The sequence below is a fragment of the Crotalus tigris genome, unplaced genomic scaffold, assembly GCF_016545835.1.
Source record: "Crotalus tigris isolate CLP2741 ecotype Arizona unplaced genomic scaffold, ASM1654583v1 scf7180000017961.1242950, whole genome shotgun sequence".
NCBI classification, from domain to species: domain Eukaryota; kingdom Metazoa; phylum Chordata; class Lepidosauria; order Squamata; family Viperidae; genus Crotalus; species Crotalus tigris.
The window spans coordinates 971614-996739 of record NW_024096745.1 but is presented as its reverse complement, the minus strand read 5'-3'; the positions used below and the strand labels follow the sequence as shown (position 1 = coordinate 996739).

The following is a 25126-nucleotide window of genomic DNA, read 5'->3' as shown; positions in this document are numbered from 1 at the left end:
ATTTTCTATTTGACACACCACCATTCTCTTCAAAGCTTCCCCAGATTATATTCCTCTCCTAGCCCTCTGAAATAGATCTGGCAGAGCTGTGGACTCTGTATCTCCAGCAATAAGCAGATACCATTTAACATCTTTTTGTATAATATAATGTCTATATTGTGACATTTTCCAGTTATACAAAGAAATTATATGCAGCCCCATTTGTGAGGCTTTAGTTGATTTGGTGATTTGTTTGCCTAGATGTCCAGCTTCATAACTTAAAAGGGCATATTCTCTTGGCAAGAAGTGTTCTGTCAGTTTTGTTTTACTGCAGCAAAAACTATGGGAATGCTAGGTGGTGTTTGCACTGCGCAACTGGGTCAGTCTATGCGTCAAAAAAATGGAGTCAGACATGGAAATCCTAAAATTAATTGCCAGCAAACCCCTATTTTTTTTGCAAAGTGTGTTGCTCTTGGAAAACCTGGAGAGGGCGAATCTTGACTGGCTCCTTTTGGTTTCCATGGCACCCACTCTTCATTGACTTCATTGTAATGAGTCCGCCCAATTCCCCTAGAACGTTGATGGTGGAGGAAAGCTTCCGATTGCGCTCTCCGTGGTGCTGAAAACAATCTAGAGGACACTGTATTGACACGGCGCTGTTGATGGTACTGAAACCTCTGGGGGCAGGGGGGAACATTGAAGAGGAGGTGCAGTGGAGAAGAGTCACCCATTTGTGCTATGTGCGATCCTCCCACATTTACTTTAATTTACTCTTTCCAGCCCTGGATGAAGTAGCTGATGTATTGGCACACAAATAATGAAATGCTAGTGCTGCCTCTCTGCCAGAGTACGTAGCACAGTTATCAGGGATTCAAACTGGTGTGAGCACTGGTAAGGATTCTATGCATATGGGATTTATTGTCTTTGACGACTCTCTACCTCTATATACACAACCACAGCAAAACAATCCACACCAGATAAGGATTATATTTACATTAGACTTTCAATCAAGTCTCCTTCGAAGTACCAATGGTTTTGCTTGTCATTTTGCTAATGGATTCTTCATCTCTAAGAGGACCTTTTAGTTCAGCCTCACAACTTCTGTTCTTTTAAGAAACCCATGGGCTTCAGGTAGACACTCAATCATCTCTCTTTTTTTCTGGCTCTGTTTCTTCCCGCCTCACCCACTGATATACATATACAGTGTCTCTCTCCTCTCTCACAGACACACTTTCTCTTACACACATTCACACACACACACACACACACACACACACACACACACACACACACGAAGATTTTGACTCGTCCTTTTATCTGGATGAACAACATTATTTTATGGAAAAAAGCTTGAAATGGAACCAATATGATCCACCTTCAAGGCTTGTAAGGGCATCCTTGTTAATCTGGTGAAAGACACTTGAAATCTTTACAGAAATGGAGTCGGTAAAACAAAGGATTCTAAATCCTGGGAAGGAGAAACTGAAAAGTCTTGCTGGGAAATCACTCGGTCAGATCTATAGGTAAGGAAAGAAATTATTTTTGTGTTTTCTTAATCAATGAGAATAACATGATACTTCCATAGTGAGGTTCTTATTTCCACTTCATATTATAGAGGATAATTTTTGTGTTCATGAATCTATAGCTAAAGTTATGTGTTTACTTTCATTGTGCTGCTTAGATATTGTTAACAAGGAGTCTAAATTCAGAAGAAGGAAGGAAGGAAGGAAGGAAGGAAGGAAGGAAGGAAGGGAGGGAGGGAGGGAGGGAGGACGTTTTGTATATTAGATTTAAGTATGTAACACCTTCTTCTAAACAAACTTGTTTGTAAGAGGACAAATTTGGTTTCAGTAAGAGATGTGTCCTTAGAACCCCAATTTTAAAAATCAGGTAATTCAATTCTGAGATGTCAGAATGTTTTTCAGACAAACGTATATGGGGGAGGGGTAATTTATGCTTTGAAATGGAAAATACCTTCGCCTGAAAAAGAGCACAACTAAGCACTAATAGGAAATCCTTTCCCCCATCTTTTCTTTTCCATTTCCCCCCCCAAAAGATGAATAAATAAGAGTTTTGATCTGCACTGCTGAGTCCCCCATGAATGATCTTTTTATATGAGAAAAAACATAGAGATCATAAATAATTGATAAATGAATGCCTTTTCTCTAGTTAATTTAAACATGCTCAAAAGAGAGACTAGAAAAAAAATCACATCAAACATCTGTGTATCCTTTTTTGAGAATATATATATATATATATATATATATATATATATATATATATATATATGGAAAATAATGGGGCATATATGTAAATCTATCTGCAGAAGAGGCCAATCTTTTGTAGCACAATTAATAATATCTATGATTATTAAACAAATGAATGTAATTTCAACATAATTTTCTATAGCTATGAAATATAGTTATGTGTGAATATACCTTATTATAATCTTAAATCTTTACAGAGCAAAATATCTTTAAAAAAAAAAACTTCTCTATGTCAAAATGGCGGAGTAGACCTGCAGAGAAAGGTCAGCTGTAGCATTTATTCAACAAAGCTTCCATTGCGGCAATTCTAACCCTTGTTACAACACTGAAAATATTCCTATTGTCTATCCACAGTTTCAATGGTATAAATATCTAGGAGGCATGTTACAATTTCTGTGTGGGAGTTGAATCTACTATTGGTCCAGGAAGGAAGGGAGGACTATACCACCCATTTATCACATCTGTCACAAATCATCTAAGTTGCTTTAAATAACAAACGAAGAATAAGCTTTATTAATATTAATTATTATTATTCAATTTTAATATTCTGCTGTCATCTTTAACATGTATTTACACATTTTTAAATGGCACACCCACACAAACATGACAGTTTTTTGAAATTTATATACTACCTTTCTGATTACCCAGCAGTCAATCGTATGAAACTATCCTGGGATATTTAATTTCATATTTGGAATAGAAACTATTCGTTCTTGGGAAAGGAGGTTCTTTCTTCCCTTAATTCTGATAAGGCTATCTGGTTTTTTTAAAACAGATTTTTCTTTGCTTTCTCCCACCAAACTCAACTGGGAAAGCTTTTATTTGTCATGGAGAGAACAGGGGAAGACAATTCAAAAACTGAATATTGTCCGATGTTTGTGCTTACCAGGATAAATTAGAATGGTTTATTTGATTGTTGCGTTCTGCTACTGTAATTCAGAGCAGAACACTTTGTGAAATTCGATTTTTATCATAGATTCAGGATGGGGAGAGTTTTGTCCTAACTATCGGACAGTGAATCTTAGCTGAGAGAAAAGCTGTAAAGAAAAACTCACAACTTCTGCTCTGTCCACAGTGACTCCATCTTCAATATCCTAATTCTCCCAGGAATTGTTGTTACTCTCTTATTCTGAATTATTAAATTCAGAATAAGATGTCAGCCATAGGAGGTCGGTTGCACAAAGCAAAAGAAGGGTCGGGAGAAATGCTTCCATCTGATATCCATGGGATTTCTCTTCTTGAAAGGGTATTGTTTGCCTTTGATGGGAAGATAACAAAAAATTTAAAAGGCACGGGCCAACTCAAAAAGATGCCAACTGTATGTTTGGGTCACTGCCATGTACACAGTGAAATAAACTTTGCATGTCAAAGCCAGAGAAATTTGAAAGCATCAATTTATTTTTATTTTAGCTCTAATGTGGAGGGAAGACCAAATCAAACCTGCTTAAAGCTGCAATCCTCTAAATACACCCTCACCTGGAGGAAGTCTCATTCAACTCAAATGGGCTTAGTGCCAAGTAGACTCATCATGGGACGAAGCTTTTCTTATTAATAGATAGGATAGCTTTCTATCTTATTCTAATGGCAAACAGACTTATTTGCAGGAAATGCCTGGATGCAAGGTTTCCTCCAATGGAAAAGTGGCAGACAGCCATTTTGAGCTCTGAAAGACTACCACACACCTGCCAATTGTGTAGATTAGCTCTCTCACAAGTAAGATTCCCCACTGGGAATACCTAGACTTGCGTGCTTCCCCTTCATGTTTGCCATACTATTTATAGAATGATTAAAGCTAGAAGACCAAGTCTCCATGGGGTTTGCTAATAAAGAGCACCTCTGTAGCCATGGAAGGAGTTGCATCTTAGCACCTTCCCTAAAATTTGGCAGGTGTGAAATAGTAAATTAAAATTAAATTTATTTTTTGAAAAGACCATTTGGCTGGTTTTCTCTGAAGTATATACAGTTGGGTATGATTTTGGATTTCTTGAGAAAACTATCCAGTTAGCCTATCTTCTGAGGAGGGGAAAGTGGCTGTCCTGCTCTTCTAAGACTCTTAATTTCTCTTTTGGAATTACTACCAATTACTTGGGAAATCTTAATAATTAATATTTTAATCTCATCCACTTCCATGCCCTTCAAGAAGTAGGACGAAAAATCAGACTTATTTTAATCTCACCTCATACATTTCTGGGATGTAGGGACTGACTGTTTATACATCAAGTAGGAAAATACTTGGTACCTGTTTGGAAGCCCCCCTCCCTTTTTTTTTAACCTAGAGTTACCAATAGTTATCAGGAATATTTTGTTTTGCATCAAGCTCTAAGTCCACATCACATCACATCACTCTTTTCAGGGCAACATATCCACACTCACGATTGAAAGAGAGTATTACAAGCCCTCCCTCCCCCCATCGCCCTTCCCAAGTAAGCAAGTAGATCCCTTGACTGAGCTCTCTTCTTTGATTTGACAGAACCCTAGAAAAAAAGCAGAAGCCAGAGGACAATATCGAGTTGACGGAAGATGGCAAACCCTTGGAAGTGCCCGGGAAGAAAGCACCTTTGTGCGACTGCACCTGCTTCGGGTTGCCTCGGCGATACATCATCGCTATCATGAGCGGACTGGGTTTCTGCATTTCCTTTGGAATCCGCTGTAACCTTGGAGTAGCCATCGTGGACATGGTCAACAACAGCACCATCCACCGAGGGGGGAAAATCATCAAAGAGGTGAGCGAGTTCCAGGAAGATTCCTCCTCCTCCTCTGCGCACAGATAGCCGGGGAATGATTCCCGAATGCCTTTCCCGACATCCATGTTGGGAAGCTAAGGTTCTACATATCACCCTTTAGGTGGTGGTTTGAATTATTCCCATGTTGGAGGAAAAGAGGCGGGTCTTTAGAACACGATGCAAAGCATTACAAAGTAGAGGTCAAACAAGGGTGCTTTCGGAGTTCCCTCTTCACCTTTCTTGCTTTTTGCTTCCACCCCCCTCCCCTTTTTTTTCCTCTGCCTTTTCCCATAGCAGTGAGTGAGTTTTCCTCACATTGGTTGTCTTTTGTTGTTGTTGTTGTTGTTCCTGTTAATGACAGCCTGGTCCCTGGTCCGAATTAAATAAACACACCCCACCTTTCATCACCTCACCCTTCTTTCGCCTCTCAAGAAGCTCCCTGTGTAGGAGTCCTCCCCTATTTCCCTATTATTTTCACAAAGCCTCCCAGGAGACTGTTTGGACTTCAGCCCAGATCACCCCAGCTGTTAAGACACCCGTCTTCGCTCACTGACACTCAACCAAACCTCCACATTCTACTGCACAAGATCAAAATAAAATGCTTTTTAAAAAAGTGAAAACACCTTCGAACTCAGCTGGGCTTCTGTTGACCTCGAGGCAACAGTGCAAAGACGTTTCACCCTTTCTCTTCTTCAGGGATAGCGATCCATTTTCCCAACCTTGGACGTTATTGAAAAAAGGCTACCTGGAATAGTACGTGGTTAGCGAGAGGAGGGGGAAAGCTCAGGAAATCCCAGGACTATAGGCTAGATTACAAAAGGCAACCGAACCACCTCTGGAAGAAGGAAATAACAAATCGCGACTCAGCTGTTGCCATCCAATCCGCATGGCCGGGTCATGAAGCCGTCAGGAGTCGAGCGCGATCCAAAGGAGACCTCAGTCTGCCCCTAAAAGGAGACTTCAACGTCTTCCCCCATTCGCGGGTGTTGGTTGAAGTTCCAGGGATTAAAATGGTACTTCTACCCGGGTTTATTATAATTCGCAGGACTGCAGCGCCAGTGGATTGAAAGATAGATCGTACCTTTGTAAACGGGGCGGCCCCGCTAGCAAACCCCTCGCCCCGCGCTTATTTGAATTAAGAGGCGTCCCAGGTGCTAAACCTGACACGGGAATGTCTTAGGGCAGGGGTTCTCAACCTTGGCAACTTTAAGACTTGTGGTCTTCAACTCCCAGCAAAGCTGGCTGAGGAATTCTGGGAGTTGAAGTCCTCAAGTCTTAAAGTTGCCAAGGTTGAGAACCCCTGTCTTAGGGACAACTCTCCCCCCCCTTTCAAAATCGACGTGGGACAAGGATGTAGCTATTATCTCGGCCCATCTACTCTTTTAGATCAATAATAAATAATGATTACGAAAACTCATTCACCTAAAAAAAACGAAATATCGAAAAAGCCTGGAAAAAGTTGGGAAACGTTGGAGTTCTCGAGATACATACATACATACATACATACATACATACATACATACATACATACATACATACATAGGAAAAGCGAATTGGGGAGAAAGGGACCTTTATTAAGATATGGGGAAATCCAGATAACCTACTACAGCAAGAGGTCCCTAAACTTGGAGCTTTGGGGTGGTGGAAGAATCCGAGGGGTTGGCGCGCACAAGATCAAGGTAAAACCTTGATGCAAGCGAACATTTTCCCCAAGGAGAAAATGCAGGCATAACCATGTTGAGTAATAGCCGAGATTGACAAATTAGATCTCCCCATCCATCACGAATAGATCCGAGTCAATAAATGACGAAGACAAGTGTCCGTCATTTGGTTTTGACTCAGACCAAGCGATTTGGCTCAGACCAAGCAATTGCTCAGCTGGTGGAATCGCGCGCGATCTTCCTTTCAGAGTAGGATCACAGCCACTTTGGCATTTTTGTCTGTCTATCGGTCAGCCTAGTCAGGACGTGTGGATGTGTCATAAAGACCCCTCTATCCTCCGCCCCCGGCAGGTTACCAAATAAATAAATAAATAAACAATCAGACAAGAATCAATTATAATTACAATTGCAATCATTGGGCTCTTAATATCCTATCCTAACGACTCTACTTCTGGTGCAAGCCGACCATTAATAAAAAGAGGCAAACGACTTGGGATATTTGTTGAATGTAGCTAAATAAGCTTCCATGTGGTTGCGGCAGACATCCACGGATACTATAATCCCGTAGATTCCCCCCCCCCCCCGCCTCAACCTCTCTTTAGAAATGCTTTGATTTAGCCCGGATTTTTATTTATTTTTTAACCACCAACCCTCTCTCTCTCTCTTTCTCTTTCTCTCTTCCCTCTCTCTCCTTTATCACTTTGGAAGGAAGCGAAGTTCAACTGGGACCCAGAAACGGTCGGCATGATCCATGGCTCCTTTTTCTGGGGGTATATAATCACGCAGATCCCCGGGGGCTATATTTCATCCAGGCTGGCAGCTAACAGGTAAGCGCAGCAGCCAACGTCTATCTCTTCTCCAGGTGCGGTGTGGAAGTCAAGGTAGTCTCGCTCGCACTACACTGTGTGTTTTTTTGGGGGGGAGGGGGGCTGGTGCGCAACCCCACGGGGCGCACATTTGGGCTTCTTCGCCGGTTCTGCTTTGCGAACGGGGGGGCGGGGCAAAATGCCTGCCTTCGATGACAGCACTCCTTGCGAGAAGAGAGAAGCAGACAACCTGGGTCCTCCATTTCTTCTGAAGGCCCTTCGCTTCTCCCTTGCTGTTTGTTGCCAAGACAAGTCAGGAAGCCGATACAAATCGAGGACAGGACCTGTCCTCTGAGTAATAATAATAATAATAATAATAATAATAATAATAATAATAATAATAATAATAATAATAATAATAATAATAATAATAATAATAATAATAGTAAATCGTATTTAAACTGCTCAGGCCAGTCGGCCGCTGTTTGAAATTCCCTCTTCTATTGAAACAATTCAAAGCGCAGGATTGGTCTTTAACGTCGGATGACTTAAAGTACCATTTTATCTCAATGGGATTGCTCCCACGTAAGCCAAATACTGTACGTTTGCACTCCTAAACCCGTTAGTTTGTACACTGGCCCTGCTTCAAGTCACTGGGGCTGCCTTTCGATTTATTCTCGAAAGGTCATCATTACGGGGTTCTCACACTTTAATCCTGTGGGTTCTGTGTGCCACGTTCTCTAACCTAATCCACTCCACAGCAATGATTTATATTGTTGGGAGAGATTTTTTTTTTTTTTTTTTTTTTTTGAGAAAGAGAGAAAGAGAGAGAGAGAAGGCGGGGTATCGACCATCTCTGGAGACCAGCCCAGAATGCGTTGGCTTGGTTTTAGTTAACAAAGCCTTATTTTCAAACCATTATGATTGCCGCCTTCTTATATGTTGCAACTATTACTATTATTCGACTAGAGGTATATAATCCCAATATAAAAATATATTTCTATTTTTTTTTTCTCCCGTTTGCTTCTAAAGGGCATATTATCGCTGCTTTTGCAGCTCTTATGGAATAGGATTTATGTTAACACGTCTTTGCTTGTTGGATCACTTCACCTTTCGTCTCTCTCCCTGGATTCTTCTCCCGATCATAGTTGCTCAGCGGGGGGGGGGGAGATTCTACTTTAAAAAAAAAAATAAAAAATCACAGGTTGCCCTAGTAGATCTTTCTGACTATGGCTGATACTGGCTGAGTATTTTATTCTTAATTATCTCCGCTTGCAAAACAACAAGAACAAAAGAGACCCTCTCTCCCCCATTAAAAAAAGCAGCTACCCTATTATTGATGGCCAAGCGAATAGAGTGCTTGAGCCGCCTTCTGTACGAACCGGGAGGAAAAGAGAAAGTGACTTCCGAGGGCTTTGCAGAAAGAAAGGAAAGCGTGCAGATGGCGCGGGGTCTTAAGGCTTCGTTTCTATGGTGTCTGGCAAGAGGTTTCAGGCACCCAGGGAGCGAATCTACCTGTTAATTAGATCCTGCGAGGATTCCGGGCTCAAAACGTGCTTGGCCGCTGCCGAGACGCGCTTGCCCGCTGCTCATTAAAGAGGGAAACCAGAGGTCCTAGCGCCGCTCTTTCCCCAGCCTCAGGGGCTGTTGAAGAGGACAAGAGGGAGGCTCTAAAAGGTCCTGCCAGGCGCCTTGGGGCACCGGGCTTTTCCTAAAGAAAAAAAAAAGTCTGCTCCCTTAAGGCTGCCCTCTTGAGACCCCAGAAGCTTCATCAACAAGGAAACCACACCCACTGCAAAGCGAAACCCGCAATGGTCACCCGCAATTTCCCTGACACCCACGCCTGCTTGTATTTTACCACTTTCGTGTGTCCGCGGTCTAAGGCAGTGTTTCCCAAACTTGACAATTTTAAGGCATGAGGACTTCAACTCCCAGAATTCCACAGCCAGCAACGCTGGCTGTGGAATTCTGGGAGTTGAAGTCCACATGCCTTAAAATTGTCAAGTTTGGGAAACACTGGTCTAAGGCAACACACTCGGGTGGAGGTTTGTTATCACGACCCGCTGAATCACGAACTTGTGATGAATTCACCGCTCGGTATCTTGCCCCAGTCATAGAAAATTGGGTAGGTGAGAAAACCGTAACCAAGCAAACTATAGGCAAGCGTGTTGGGGAGAACACAGCCCAAGTGGCGCAACATTTTTAATTGGAAAAAAGGAAAACGCGACATATTGATCTGGCATGGCGAAGGGTGCGGTGTAACAAGGCAGAAATGGATGCATTGCGACGTGCAGTAATAACCCAAAGGTATTTCCCCTTCCCCCCCGAAAAAAGGCAATTTGGATTTTCTTGGTGTTTTCTTTGTAAACGTTTCACTTCTCACCCAAGAAGCTTCTCCAGTTCTTGGATGAGAAGCGAAACGTTTTCAAAGAAATCCTTTTGGGGACAAGCGTGACCTGGATGACTGAGAATCTCCACAGCCATGCAGTGATAACGTTTCCAGAACAAACCATCTGTAGTTTGTATCCGAAGTCGGATGTAAGTGTGAATCTCCAAGTAACGACAAGGGAATAAATTTTCAGATTTGCCGCGCTGACTTCCGAGGTTACATTTGTTCTTGCGAGCTATTCAGAAATTACAATGTAACTTATTTTGCTACGTGATCCCAATGGTCTAAGAGACAGACGAACTTAAACCTTGTAATTTCTTATGGTGGAGAGGCGTATTATCTAAAATCATTGAATTCTGCCTAAGCGCGGCAATGGCGGTGCTTATATCTCCAATCCCTTGTTTTGGGAAGAAAACAGCGTGGTGGCCGGCCGAGTTTCTATACGGGATATCTTGATCTGAGGATAGAAGAATTGCCTCTTAATTTCCCCTACGACACCCACCACTCAGCAGTCGGTGCCTTCCATATTAAGAAAAAATGCTATATTCAAAAGACAGGCCTATGTCTGGTTAAATGTCTAACGGAGATTCTCCGTCATCCAGGTCATGGTTGACCCAAAGGTGCGTTTTCAAGAGGCAACTGGACTTTCTGGTTTTTCTTTGAAGAAGCTTTTCACCCAAGAAGCTTCTTCGGCTCTCTCTGGTTAACTTGCCCATAGTTTCATTAGGTGCACAGATCTGAGCTATGTTTCCCCTAGCCTACTGTACACGTATTGGGCTTACTGGGTATTCGCAGTTCAGATACAATAGCATCGCCTGGCGCCGAAGGCTAAAAGCGTTCTCGGTTTAATCGTTGTGTGTGCCGCAGTCGATATGAGCCCGCCCCCCCCCCCCGGCGTCTGTTTGCTAAGGAGAACCTTCATTTGTCGTCCTCACTCGGGAGGCAAGTTGGGCGGGGAAAAACGCTTTCCCTATTGGTGCTTCCTCCCGTTGGATGGCTGCCTTCGCTCCTAATGAGGAGGGGCTGAAAACTTAAGAGGCGAAGGAGCACGCGATGAGTGATGGGGCGCTTGCTGGCTGCCGTTTGGTGGCGCAGTACGGAGGTGGCGAGGCGAGGGAAGGGAAGGGGCTGCCGGCAGTCCTACTAAGACGCCAGGGTTGCTGAGAATTGTACCCTATCGACCTTCCTTCTCGTCGTCGTAGCAGCAGTATATGTTTGTTGCTAGGGAGGGCTTTTAATCGACCGCCTTCTTGCCTGGTTCAGGAAACTTAACGCGGCGGCGGGGGGCTCCCGGGGGCCTGGTTTTCTATGTGCGTTTCTCCTCTTTCGCCTAAATCTTCAACGGGGGACAGAATAGCAGCAGGAATAACCGCGTATATACCGTCTGGGGAGGCAGCTGTAAAGCAGAGGTCGCGCTCTTAAGGTGGGAATCCTGCTTTTGCTTCTCTCTGCCGTTGGAGTGAATGGCGGTTTTCCCCGTAAAGGGAAAGAGCTGATGGTTGTAGAGAGGACCGTCCTTTTAAATAACGGGAATTTTGTAGTCCTCGACTTACAACAGTCCACTCAAAGTTACAACGGCACTGAAGAAAAAATGACTTAGGACCACTTTTCACACTTAACGACTGTTACGGCATCCCCTTGGTCACGTGATTAGATTTCGGATGCTTGGCAACTGGTTCCTACTTGCGATGGTCGCAGCATCCCGTGGTCATGTGATCCCCCTTTTGCGACCGTCTGACCAGCAAAGTCAGTGGGGGAAACCAGATTCCACTTCACAACAGCGTTACTAACTTAACAACCGTAATGATTCACTGAGCAACTGTAGCAAGAAAGGTTGTAAAATGGGGCACAACTCATCTAACAAGTGTCTCGCTTAACAAATGTTTCATTTAGTAACATATATTTTGGGGGGGTCAATTGTGATCATACGTTGAGGACTACCTATACAGCAAAAATAGGGGAGTTACTGGGACATAAAACATCTGGTGTTTTTTTTTTTTCCTGAGGACCACTCTAGGTAGATGTACAATGAACAAAGAACTGTAGTGACACCTTTGCCGCCTGTGTGCAATGTCAAATACCAGAGGCCTACACTGGGCAAGGCAGATGAGGCTGAAGTAGAAAAATGGTATACTTGGGAGAGAGCAGCTTGGTGGCAGCTCCGTTTCAGACAAAGCCAGACCGTGATGGGCTATTTTCTTCCTATGGCTGATTTCGAAAGAGCTCGTTTGCATTGCTAGAAAAACGCATCGAGAGGGTTTTTAATTCGACTCTAATTGCAGCCTTTTTGGATAATGCCATGTTATTTACCCAACACAATAGGGTAAGGTACATTCCGGAACCTGTCTGAGGACTTCTCTCTTATTAGCCCATTCAGTCTCGGGTTAATAGGAAAATAATGATAATTATGTGTTTGAGGCAACAAAATCCTAGCAGAGTCGGTAAAGGCACCTACAGCCTGACATTATTGGCCAATGCTGCTCTTTCATTATCTTGGGGAGAATCAAGAACAGTTTTGTATCTTATGTATGTTTTTTAATCCCCACATCCAAGTGATTCAGCATTTGGATTTTTTTCCCCTCACTGAACAGGAAAAAAAGACAACCCTTTTATTTATAAGGAATGCCAAATATTTAAATCCAGTGTCACTGAAGATCTCAGCCTTAGCACCACAATTCATAGATTTCACAACTTATCTTTTTTAAACAATGTAGTTGATAGAAATTCAGTAAAATGGATGATACCCCCCAAAAAGGTAATAGCAGCTAGATTTAAAAAGAAAATACTATGTAACAGGTGTGACGGAATGAAAAACAAAATAGAAATCTATTATAGAATGCTAAAAGTTATATAAGCAGGTTTCTCTTACAATAATCAATGTTTTAGCACAACGGGCATCTTCAATTAAAACCTGATTAGAAATGCAAACATTTAATCTACGATGCATAAATACATCAGTTATTTCATTTGAAATCACTTATGCCATTAATGAGCTGTTGTCATGCACACACTGGTGCCCCTCTGACTCAGTTTTATTGAGAAGGGTTATATGGTGATTGTGATGGAATTAAATGTTATTCATATCTGAGTTATACATAGATTAATATGTATAATTCATCTTATGCTAGAACTACAATTACAGAATATGTATTATGGTAGATGTAAATGCTCAATTTAATTACTGACACTTATAATAAACTTTAAATTTTATTAATAAATCCATTCTTATCCTCCCTAAAATACATTGCTAGAAGTAAGTCATGACAATATAAAAATCTTGTATTTTTATATTAATTTTGTGCATGCAAAGACATGTTGGTATGCTCAAATACATTTCTGTGGATTTCTGTTCAGACGGCTGATGAGTAAATAAAGTAAATAAATCACTGCACAGTAATGTAACCCTTAGTTATGATTACATGTAGATTTTAAATTCGTTCATCAAAGAATAAGGTTGACAGAAACTGCAGAGCTTCAAACTGGATGTACATTCTTCCATGTTTTGCATTCAGATGCAGAGGAAATGCAATACTTATTTAAATATAATTACCAAACAGCTTGTGACCCTAATGTGGGGCACTCACACCTGCAAATTCATCTTTGCTAGCTTAGTTTCACTGCAGTCAGCATGCTCGACCCCTGATCCAACATGTGTTCATTGTTTCTTGTTTTTTGTTTTTAAAAAGAGATAATTAAAAACAAAATTCTTACAAAGGAAGACAGTAAACAATACAACCCCTCACACACACACCCTCAATTCAGGATCAGCATGTGGACTGGGCTTTTATGCTTCTTCACAATAATATATACTTACAGATGGGCAGTGCAGTAAATATAGTAGCCAAAGACTCCATAACATTTAGTGACATTAAAAATATAATAGCTACTTCCAAATTAAGGCAATGATCATGAAATAGAAAATGCAGTTGAATGTAAGTAATTGAAAAGTGAAGCATTCTCAAGTATTAAAAAAACTACAGCAAATATAAGTTCATGTATCATATATGGGGTGTGAACCAAGAGTCACTGATTGGGAAAGGATCTTGTATCAACAGAAGTGATGAAGTTGGTAGGTCAGTTGGCCCAACCAGTTAACCCTATGAGGATTAGATTTATCTCCAAATATCTCCAAGACAGATAATTAGATAGTTAAGTACTCAAGCTGAAATTTGCAGCAAAGATAATGTTCTACCTCTCCTCATATATGAGTAAGGTAAACATGAATGTATGTGGGTGATGCTGCTTTCCACACCACAATGGACATTTTGTTTTTCTTGTTCCAAGGTCAAGGATGGGAAGTGCAAAACCAGCCTGTCTTTCATGGGTGGGCTGTCTGAAAGAATGAGTAAGTGATGATTGACCTGGGCATCCTAATGTGGATAGCTTTAAAAGAGACAAATCAATGAAGGATAAGGCTACTACAAAATATATATTACACAGCATTTGAAGCAAGATGCCTCTCAAGTCAGTTATTAGAACATATAAGCAGGAGAACAGAATGTCATGCCCTGCTTGTAGACTTGCAAAGAGGAATTTGGTGAGAATAGAATAGTGGACTTGATAAGGCATTGATCCAATGCAACAGGATGGTTTTTAAACCTGAAATTTCTTTAAGCTTCCTTAATTTAACACTATGATTCTGAGCATATAGAATAGCTTCCATGTGGGAAATAGCAATATTTTTGAATATGTGGGTTTATTTCTAAAAAGATATTCTGCTCTCCTATTTTGCTGATTCTGGTGCATATTTCTCAGTGATACATCTCTAATAATATTGTGTCTGGCTAATATTTGCAACTGAATATGAAAATCATATCAGATGTTTTGTAGTTCCTGTATGATAGTATTATGGGGAGTTTGTGCATCCAGACACACAGCTCATACATATCATATTACTTTTCTATTCTATCATGGCTGAATTATAGTTTGTGGTAAACAGATAAAAAACCTTGGTTTGCTTGGTAAGTCCGATGCATGGCACTGCTGTTTTTGTGTTCTTTAAGCAACAGTTCCAAGGATAATACAATTTTCAAGGCATATCACATGCTTATTTGGAAGCATCATTCAGGCATTGACATTTGTGTTATGAATTGACACATCCCTGTGATTGCACTGTACTCTCCCAGACAGCTCACCATAGGCTTATAGCTGCCACAGGTAAAATCAGACCATTGGCCAGACCACATTCTTGTCGCTAGACTTTCCAACCATACTGATTCTTAATTCTAGCGAACATATTGGGAATCAATTTGCATGCCAAACATGCAGTCTGTTATTGAACTACAGGAAAGGGTTGATCCAGGATGTACTAGGGATTGGGGAATCAATGAAAAGCAAGTAGCAGCTGCTCCACAAATATCCAGAAAATGACAGGGAATACAGGGAACAATACGTAATGTAGCTGATATCTAGAGTGGGAATTCACATGATTAAAGTTACAACATTGCACCATGGATTGTAAATGATATATTTACATATTTAATACACATTTTCTTTGCTTTATTTTATAATCACATTGTTCTTTTGTACAGAAAATTATAATTCCCAGATTTTACACACACACACACACACACACACACACACACACACACACACCAGATTTAAAACCAGATATGAGACTGTATATAAAGGAATTACTATAGAACATCACTCTTCTTTATATAAAGATTTCCCTGGGGGTGTGTTCTATGGCCTTTCAGAAATAGGTCCTGCTTCTGTATTAATGGAGCTTGCTTTCAAATATATGTGCTGCAAAATGGAGTAACACTAAATATGATACCTAAATATCAAAGCTCTTTCAATGCCCAATGGAGTCTGAAAGTAACAACCATTTCATGTACTAATATGAAACAGTGTTGCCAGACTTAAATATCTTTCCTGGAAAGTAGATGTATTGATAATCATGACACATACTTTTAAGGACAAATTTAGGGTATAATATTCTCTTCTTAGATAGCTTAGGATGCATAATCTATGGCAATCAATGTTTCAACTTCCAAGAGTGTTATTCTTAAAAGTTCACAGTTTTTCTCTTGTCCTGTACATTTTCATATTTTATCATTATGCTCCAAACCCTAGATCCAGAAATGAAATGACCACAACATGCTCTTTGTGAGAAAAATTTTAATTGAGATAAGGGTCTTCCCACATGGCATCTACAAAAGGCTTTCCTTTGTCTCCATACTCGTCTAGAGACATTTATTACAAGGTGCAAAAATGCATATAATTGGAGGAGCATATTTATGACTTCTGTATAAATGCATTAAAGGCAGATGAGAGATTTTTCGTTGTGCAGTTGCAAGAATATAATTCAGTTCATTGCTGCTTTCTGAGCAAGTAAATTCTTGAAAAATGACAAGCTGGAGATCAACCTTCCACTGATGAAATACTCACTAACCCTGATATTTCATTTTAGTAGTCTTTCTTGGCAGTTATTTGACTCCTAAAAACCATAGGTTCTTTGCCTTCAAACATACATTTTCTGGGAATATTGTGAAGTTTCTTCCTTTTCAGTTATTCTTATATAAATTAAATTTTGATGGACTTTCTAGCTCTTCTGTATCATATAAGAAGACAAAATAGGAAGTATTTTAGTATGTAAGCTACATTTATCCATGTGATGTGGATAAACGAGTAGCAACACAGAAATGGTGGAAGTCCACCAAATTTTCCTGGCAAAATCCCCAAGCATCCACATTTTAATATACATTTTAGATTACAGCATAAAATACTCTTAAAGAAAATAAGTATTTTTTTGTTTCTCGCTATTACAATCCCATATGAATGAATTTACCAGAATTTACTGTTTATGGAAAGAAAGGCTGCATTCCAGGTGAAAATTCTATTAATAAAAAGTCTTTTGTATTATATGTTATCTTAAGAGCCTTGCCAGGTCATACCTGGAAGTCCCTCTCCTAACATATATGTTATTTGGCACTGTGGACATTGCATGTATCCAATACTATGATTAGTTCCAGCCTCACCACTGTGTTGGACTAAATCAGCCTTATTCAGTTTCCAGCTATATGGCAAAATTCGTAACACAGATTACATAATTAGGGGAATTTTGAAAGTTGAGATCTGGATGGTGCCCAAACAGCTGGGCTAGATGATTTTCAAGGCCATTCCAGTTCTATTATTTTGAATTATCTTGCAGTAATGCACTTACACTATGGAATGTAGGCACAATTGCATTGATTCCTATAATTATTCCCATGAACAGACAAATTTCAGATCCAACATAGAGAAATTAATGTCTGCTATTGCTGAAATAATGTATCTATATTTTTACCCTGTGGTAAGATGGGCAGCCAATAAATTTAATAAACAAACAAACAAACAACAAAATACTGCACACTGCCCAGAGTGTTTCCCTCTTTCTGAGGGAAATGGGCAGTTAAGAAATAGGAATAGATAGGTAGATATAAATTTTTCTTATGTCAAGAGTAGTTGCTCAAGTTGGGAAAGGCTGCTATAAGGGTTCTGAAACTAGATTGTGATTCCTGTATTCACAAGCAAATTTGAGGGGCAATAGGGTTTGCATGTGGAAACCAGGATCCCTGCCAGAACACGCTCCCATTCCATCTAGATAAGTGTTTGTCCAGGCAGAGCAATAACATAATCTGATAGGGTAATTCTTGATCCATTTATCCCACCCCCCATCTCCAATACTAATTGCATCCTCATTTGTCTCAATGCTTCTTTTGAACCCTTTCCTCCATGCATCATGGATGCAGGACTAGAGGGAGAAACTTCTGTAACCATGCACAATTTTGCCATTTGCTTGAAGTGCTTGGTTGCACATGGTATATGATAGTATACTATGGAGGGAGTCAATAAGGAACCTGTCTCAGTGAAAAAGAATCTGCTGTATCTTGGAAACTTTCTACGGTATCTGGTAAGGGAGAAAGGCAGGTTGTTCCTTCAAAGGGAAAGTTGGACATAGCTCTTTGGACAAATAATAAAGATGAAATTTCCTAGAAGAGATGAAGTTTGGATGCCATGGCAAACATTATTGCCACTCTCCTAGTGCTTTTATTGGGGGCAGGTAGAGGTTGAGGCTAACATCCTTTTGGGTCATCAGAATGGATGGATTAAAAAAATCTGGTCTTTTTTTGTTTTGCTTCTTTCAGAGTTTAAGAGGCTTTAAAGTGCAAAATTGATGCTTTAAACCTTGCAGAAATGACAATGTTCATTTCATATCTTAGAATTCCTGAATCCCCTTTTCAAAACATTTTGCTCCACTTGGCTTCTGCATAATAACGACTGTATATATACCCATCAACATTCTCTGACTGTACAAATTGGAATGCCAACCCACCCAGTCAATATTTATTGCAAGTAATAAATAAAATCAAGATGGGAGGAATATTCAAAGGGTTGCAGACTTAACGACTTTATAAAGCAATCCTAAACCTCCACTGCACCATTTAAAATGAAATTAGAGCCAGATTATTTTTGGTAGATGAAATTAAAAAGTGATTTTTGAGTAGCTGAATTTTCTTCTCGCTGATATGTTTCCAATTATTAGTAGCCAGATTGCTACTTTTCATTTGTCATCACTTACACTCAGTTTGTGAGTTCTTATCAAAATTCTTGTTTTGACCTTTTTATATCTAGCACTCTAATTATTTTTTCTTCCCTTCCCTTACCATTTCATTGTATGCTATATCCCTTTGCTATGAACTGTGCTACAACAATAAATTCATTTAGTTGATTAGGATATTGGTTTGGGGGTTCCAAGATAATGTTTTCCAGAATATGCTCAGTTTCTACTGAAGCACATGGTTGAGATTTCAGTGAAAGCTTGCTCATCTAACACACATCCCAGATGGTTTGCATATCTAAAGCTTCATTGCTATCAGAACTTACTTCCAACAGCTAGCTTGTCTAAATAAGGCAGAAAACCACAAACAGGTCTTGATACTGATCCTGGTTTGTATGCCAAAACCATTAGACTTGGAAAACTCTGTCCGAACAAACTCCTACTCTGCTTGGATAAGTAAATAGGAGAATCTGGAGCATGGATTTATAGGGTAATAGCTGTATTTACCCACACTAGGTAAAGGTTTCTAGGTGCTGGTGTTCATCTCCTTTTCTTAGCCAAGGGGATCAGCATTGTCTGAAGACATTTCCATGGTCATGTGGCCAGCATGACTATATGCCAAGGTGCTTGGAAGAGTACACCCACGCTACAAGCATGAACATTCAAGCCAGGTGCTAGATGTGGAAATTCTGATCCAAGATTAATGTTGAACAAGAAGTGAGAATAGTCTCAAAAGTAAAACTCGAATTTCAGAAATTGTGTAAAACTATACCTCTTTTAAAGTTCATTGCTTATTTCCAATGAAATATTGCAATGTTCTCTTATTTTAAGCTTATATAGTTTAAATTTAATAAAAATAAGATCTGTATTTATTTCTTACCTAACCCCTGTTTAAGAAGGCTGTTCTACTATTACTATCGGTTCCGTGTAGTTATATCTACCATCTTAAATGTACATTGCTTTAATTTAAAATGATGGCTTATAAAAGTCTAAAATAGAAAAAGCACTCTTTGTAACTTTGAAGAATTATCATGACGGATGTTCAGAATTTGTATTTATATCCTACTACAAATAATATTCAGAGTAGCTACACATTTTACAAAATAGGAAAATTAAACTAAACAAGTAGTAAAAGTGTTACAGGAGGGCTCTGTTAATCAGTTTAAGATCTCTTTTTCACTATGAGCCTCTGGGTGTTCTTAGATCATAAAATGAGCAAAGGGCAGTAAATGGTCTTAAAAATCCTTGAGAAGAGTGTGAAATGTAATAATTAAATAAGACTATAAATATGCAGTGAGGTGGATCCAGAGTTAGCTCTTGATGGATCAGCTTCTTTCATTAAGAGAACTGGGATCCTCTCTATGGAGGAAAGATATAGGTTGTGATTTTTCATTGATTTTTCTGTAGGGTCTTTGGTGCCCTCTGAGCTGTGTTGTTTTCTTGCAGATGTTTCATTAACAAATGAATTATTTAGATCAGCACAAACAAATTGCAGCAACCCTGGACACCAGGGAAAGGAAACAGATCATCTATATAATATCTTCCCATAAAATGGATACCCATTTTATATAACTTCATCAAAAAATACTTGATCACATAGCCCACTACAATGCAACCTCCCAAGCTGTGAAAAGAATAATGCTACCATATATCAAAAACATCTCAGATACCACCAACAGACTATTACAACCACATGGCATCACTATAACACTCAAACTAACTAAGCCCCCTCCCCCCAAAAAAACATCGTAAGTAAATCAAAATATTCAGCAGCTCAGAAGGAAAAATAGGAGTCATCTACAACAGAGGTTCCCAACCTTTTAGGCACCAGAGGACTGGCTCCGTGGAGAGAGGTTTGTCCACGGATGGGAGGGTGCGTGGTTTTGTGTATGCTGCCTGTATCTCACAGATGGGGCTTTGCTTGTTTATGTGGCCCGGTTGCTGGCATGCCACATACAAAGTAAGGAATGAAATAGCCACTATATTGGACAAAAGGCTAGCAGAGCGCATCTATGAAGTTACAGGACACTGATGAAAACTCTTACTTTCACAACACATGGACAGACTTAGCTGTAGTTTCAGCTGGAAAACTGTGAGCAACCTATACCAAGCGAAGTCCAAAAGCACTAAAAGATTTCTGGAAGTCTGCTATGTAGACAAATCGGCCATCAACAGGTACATAGAGGTAAACAACATCTGCACATCATTCAAAAGAGACAGTAAAAAAGCCAAAAAGGAAATAAAAAGACCAAATCATCTCCCCAGCAGCAATCAATACCCGGATGATCAGAAATTAACATCAAGATTAACACTAGACCAACAATCATGAAGTAAACAATACCTCAGTATAGGAACTACTAACTCCTAATCAAGGAACCACCAAGAACAGTTGTACAACACTGACATGGTTGCATGGATGGTGTCATCTAGCTTGGTAATGAAAGGCCTGCAAGAAAATAACCAAATCAGAGAGCACCAAATACTCCACAGTTCAGCCCTGAGATACAAATATTTTCTTCTATCAGTAATGATTTCTCCCTTTTGTAGCCTTCAGTCCCCAATACAATTGTATCTACTCTGCTGAAGTATCTCCAACAGAGATATTTACAGAAGGAAAGGGATCTTTCTTTGTCTCAGGCTATTTTTCTTGCCTCATTAGTGATAGAGAGTCTTCATAGCATAATCCAGCTGATACTGAGGTGAAGTAAACCCTGTTTTCAATACAATTGAAGATTGTATTGAAAATATATTTTGGGATGATAATAATAAGATGATTTTAGGAAATGATATAAATTGCTAGTGGGCAAATGACTGCAAGCTGATGCCTGCAACACAAAATATAAGCCATGATGGGCAGGATATAAATAATTTTGAGTGGAGCTCTTTACAATCACCATTGGTCAGTGGGTTAAGGGGGAGGAAAAGAAACAAAAACATTCTATTTCTTCTTTCCCCTCCCTGTAACTCACTGTTGTTTCTGTGAGTTAGGGAACTTTCTAGAACATGAAAGAGGGCCTGGTTGACTGCAGGAAGAAGAAATTGGTGAAAATCATCTCCCTCTTTTTCCTATGAGAGCTTAGTCACTTACATCCATCATTTTCTGTTATTTACGAAAAGGCTATTCCAGCTCCTTAAAGCATTGTGAACTGGTCAATATTCTGCCATTTTAAAATCAAGATGTACCATTCTTCTAATTCCTTTTCTTTCTAATTCTAGAAAAGTCTAATTCTATAACAGATTCTGTATTATTCTGTGTATTTTATAGCAAGGTATAGATTGAGTTTTCACTTCAGTTGCTGGGATACCCTCATGATAAAACATTCTTTTTATCTTCCTGCTGTATGAGAATCACTCTCTATCTTATCACCCCATTGTTCTTTTTAATTTTCACAACAGTGGATGTATAGTCAGCTGACACTGGCAATGACCAGTGAATTGTTGCAACATATGTGTGTAAATTGCATTAACTTCTTCAAAGTGCATCTATCCAATTCTGTTTAGTAGTGACAAATAGACCTCACCATGGTATTTCTCTCTGGGGCTTTTGACAAAGCAGAAGCCTTGACAATATCCACCTCATTGCCAGGTAACTAAAGAACTCCCTTGCTATAGTGAAAACCCCAGATTGAAAAAGCTTTGCCTCATGAAAGTTGTAGTCTTGAAGAGAACTATTGTGAAAGTTGTCTATAATTATATTTTGAGGCTAACCAAAAGAAGGGCATACTGAGTTAATTACCTTATGACACATTTCTAGAAATGTATACATTTTAGAGACCTCATACTGTCGGATATCAAGTAACATCTCATTAAAATAAGAATGGCTCGTTAGAACATATTCACATCTATGCAAATGTAAGAACTCCTTTTTCTTCACCAAGGATTGCATTTATCTGCAAGTAATGAAAGCTTTTCCCCTGAAACTAAGCATTATTTAAAATAGATTTTTAAAAATATTAGTATACTCTATTGAAGTATATACTTTGTCTAGTAGATAACCTCAGCAAGGTCACTGTTCATCAATGCTTTATTTACTCTATTCCACATCTTGGAGAACATTTAGTTTGACTTTATTTTTCCCATGTCAATGACTGACCAGCAGCTTTTGGAAATTAAGCATCAGTGCTTTTAACTTTTCACAAGATTATATTTTCTAGTCATATTCTAACTGACATAAAAATCATCACCAATATTTTTGATTTACAGTTTCCATGCATAGAAATTCTAGCATGGAATATCTGTATATTTGGAAGCCTATTTGTAGAAGGTGATTTTTCTCTGATTCATCCATTTTCTGACAATGTCCCATATTGTAAAATTATTTCTTTAGGGAAAGGACCTTTTGAGAAATATGCTTTGGGGGATGAAAATATTTTTCGCTATTTATTTTTTAATCCTGTCAGGTGTTACCATTATACTGCCAATTCCTGATATCCTCTGAGGGCTTAAGATAAAACCGATTCAAAAGTTAAACCTGAGGTATCAAAAATAACATAAAACAGCAATAGAAATATTTTTTTAAAAGGTAGAAGGCCATTTAAAAATGTGTCATAGAATCATAGGGTTGGGCAGTATTGTGGAGGTCTTCTTGTTCAACCCAATGCACTGTACAGAAATCCTCAGACTATCCCAGACAAATGGCTCCCCAACATTTGCTGGAAAGGTTCCAATGACTGATCATCCATGAATCCTGGAGACAGGCTCTTCCACTGCTTAATAGCTATCACAGTCTTGAAATTCCCCATTTCAAGTTTGAATTTACTCTTGTAAAGGTTAATAATAATAATAAAGTTGGAAGGGACCTTGGAGGTCATCTGGTCCAACCCCCTGCTCAAGCAGGAAACCTTACACCATTTCAGACAAATGGCCATCCAATCTCTTCTTAAAAACTTCCAGTGTTGGAGCATTCACCACCTCTGGAGGTAGGTTGTTCCACTGGTTAATTGTTCTAATTGTCAGGAAGTTTCTCCTTAGTTCTAGGTTGCTTCTCTCCTTGCTTAGTTTCCATCTGTTGCTTCTTGTCCTGCCTTCAGACACTTTGGAGAATAGCTTGACTCTCTCTTCTTTGTGGTAGCCCCTGAGATACTGGAACACTGCTATCATGTCCCCCTTATCCTTCTTTTCATTAAACTAGACATACCCAATTCCAGCAGCCATTCCTTATATGCTTTAGCTTCCAGTCCCCTAATCATCTTTGTTGCTCTTCTCTGTACTCTTTCTAGAGTTTCAACATCTTTTTTACACCGTGGTGACCAAAACTGGATGCAGTATTCCAAGTGTGGCCTTACCAAGGCATTGTAAAGTGGTATTAATACTTCATGTGAAGTATTAAAATGAAGTGTGGTTTTAGTAGCCTTAGAAACTTAATAAAGGGATTACGCTTCCCAACTCAACTGGGAAAGGATTTCAAAAGAATGGAAAGTAGACACAACCTTTCCTTCTCAGATTATCTCAGTGAGCAGGATGGAGAGCAGGGAAGGTAATAGACTCTAAAAATAAGAAGGCATTTTTATTTTACTTGGAAAGATGTCAGCTGCGATGTTAAGTTCTTTATTAAATACATTTCCAAATTTGGCACAAGGTCAGTTCCATATACAGGCTCTTTGTAGTGGTTTTCAATGAATGCATTATGAGTTTAAGACTGGTTTCTTCCAAGAAGAGGTAATGTTGACCAATCAATCAAAGGTGGGAAAGCTGAAGATTTGGATATGTACCTGCTCCTTCATGATCATGATCTCATCCACAACTAACAGATGTATCTGTATGTGACCTTCACAATAAGCAACTCAATTTTATCTGAACTTAGTTTCAATGTATCATCCCTTAATAAGATATTATTATCCTTCGCCAGCTGCAAGTCTATTTCCAGGGAAGGTATATGATTACCTGAAGATGTTATAGACTCATGGTTTGAATATCATACGATAATACTGTTCAGCTCTTCTGATGATCTTTCCCAGAAGTTTCATGCAGATAGTGAAAAGCTCTGAAGACAGAGTGAAGCCATATGCTAGCTCCCATTTTGAAATGTTATTTATTGCATTGCTTTGCATTACTGTGGGAGTCTTCAATAGGTTATCATTCCTACAGTATTAGGAAAAGGAACTAAATATGCATTCCTAGTTCTTGCTCGTAGCAGTTTGTGAATGATGCCATTTCAGGTTTGCATTTTGGAGATACTGTTGGATTCACAAGCTAAAACCTTACTCATAAAGATCTCTGCAAGTATAAGTGTACCATGTAAGGGTCTACTCTATGTCTCTTTGCACTTTGTTCAATATGTTCAAAGAATATGCTTGTAATATAAAGAAAGGTCATTGAGCTCAAATTTATCAGTCTGTATAGTATAACAAAGACCAAGATTTCCTTAATCCTTCTTTGCCATATCTCTGCTGAGATTTATAATTAAAGAGATCTCAACATCTAGAGCCTATTAAATCTCTCTCCAGTGTGGTGTGCAGTAGAACTATACATGTATTGAAAACAAATAAAGACCCTCATTCATGAAAGCTGTCTGGTTGACCCTGGGCCTCTTTTAGACAAATGTGTCTCACAGGGTTGTTGTGCAGAAAAAAATGGGAGAAGAGAGGACTATTTATGCCACTTTGGGCTCTTGAATGAAAAATGGAATGTAACGCTTAACAAATCTTAGGGAAATAATTTTTCTTCATTTTTAAAAGGCAGCAAAAACTGCAATCTTGAACTACAAAACTTAAAAATAATGTTGCTGAGAAGGGAATACAGTATCAGAAGTCCCTG

At 39.4% G+C, this 25126-nt stretch overlaps 1 protein-coding gene across 1 annotated transcript in view; it reads left to right on the top strand.

Moving 5' to 3' along the window:
- The first annotated feature begins 543 nt into the window (after nucleotides 1–543).
- The window catches only part of SLC17A6 (solute carrier family 17 member 6), a 55330-nt gene continuing 30747 nt past the window's right edge, over nucleotides 544–25126 (top strand). The window contains exons 1-3 of the mRNA XM_039345569.1: nucleotides 544–1502; nucleotides 4717–4969; nucleotides 7339–7457. Coding sequence (XP_039201503.1) covers nucleotides 1417–1502; nucleotides 4717–4969; nucleotides 7339–7457 — 458 coding nt within the window. The 5' untranslated portion in view covers nucleotides 544–1416. The remainder of the gene's footprint in view (nucleotides 1503–4716; nucleotides 4970–7338; nucleotides 7458–25126) is intronic.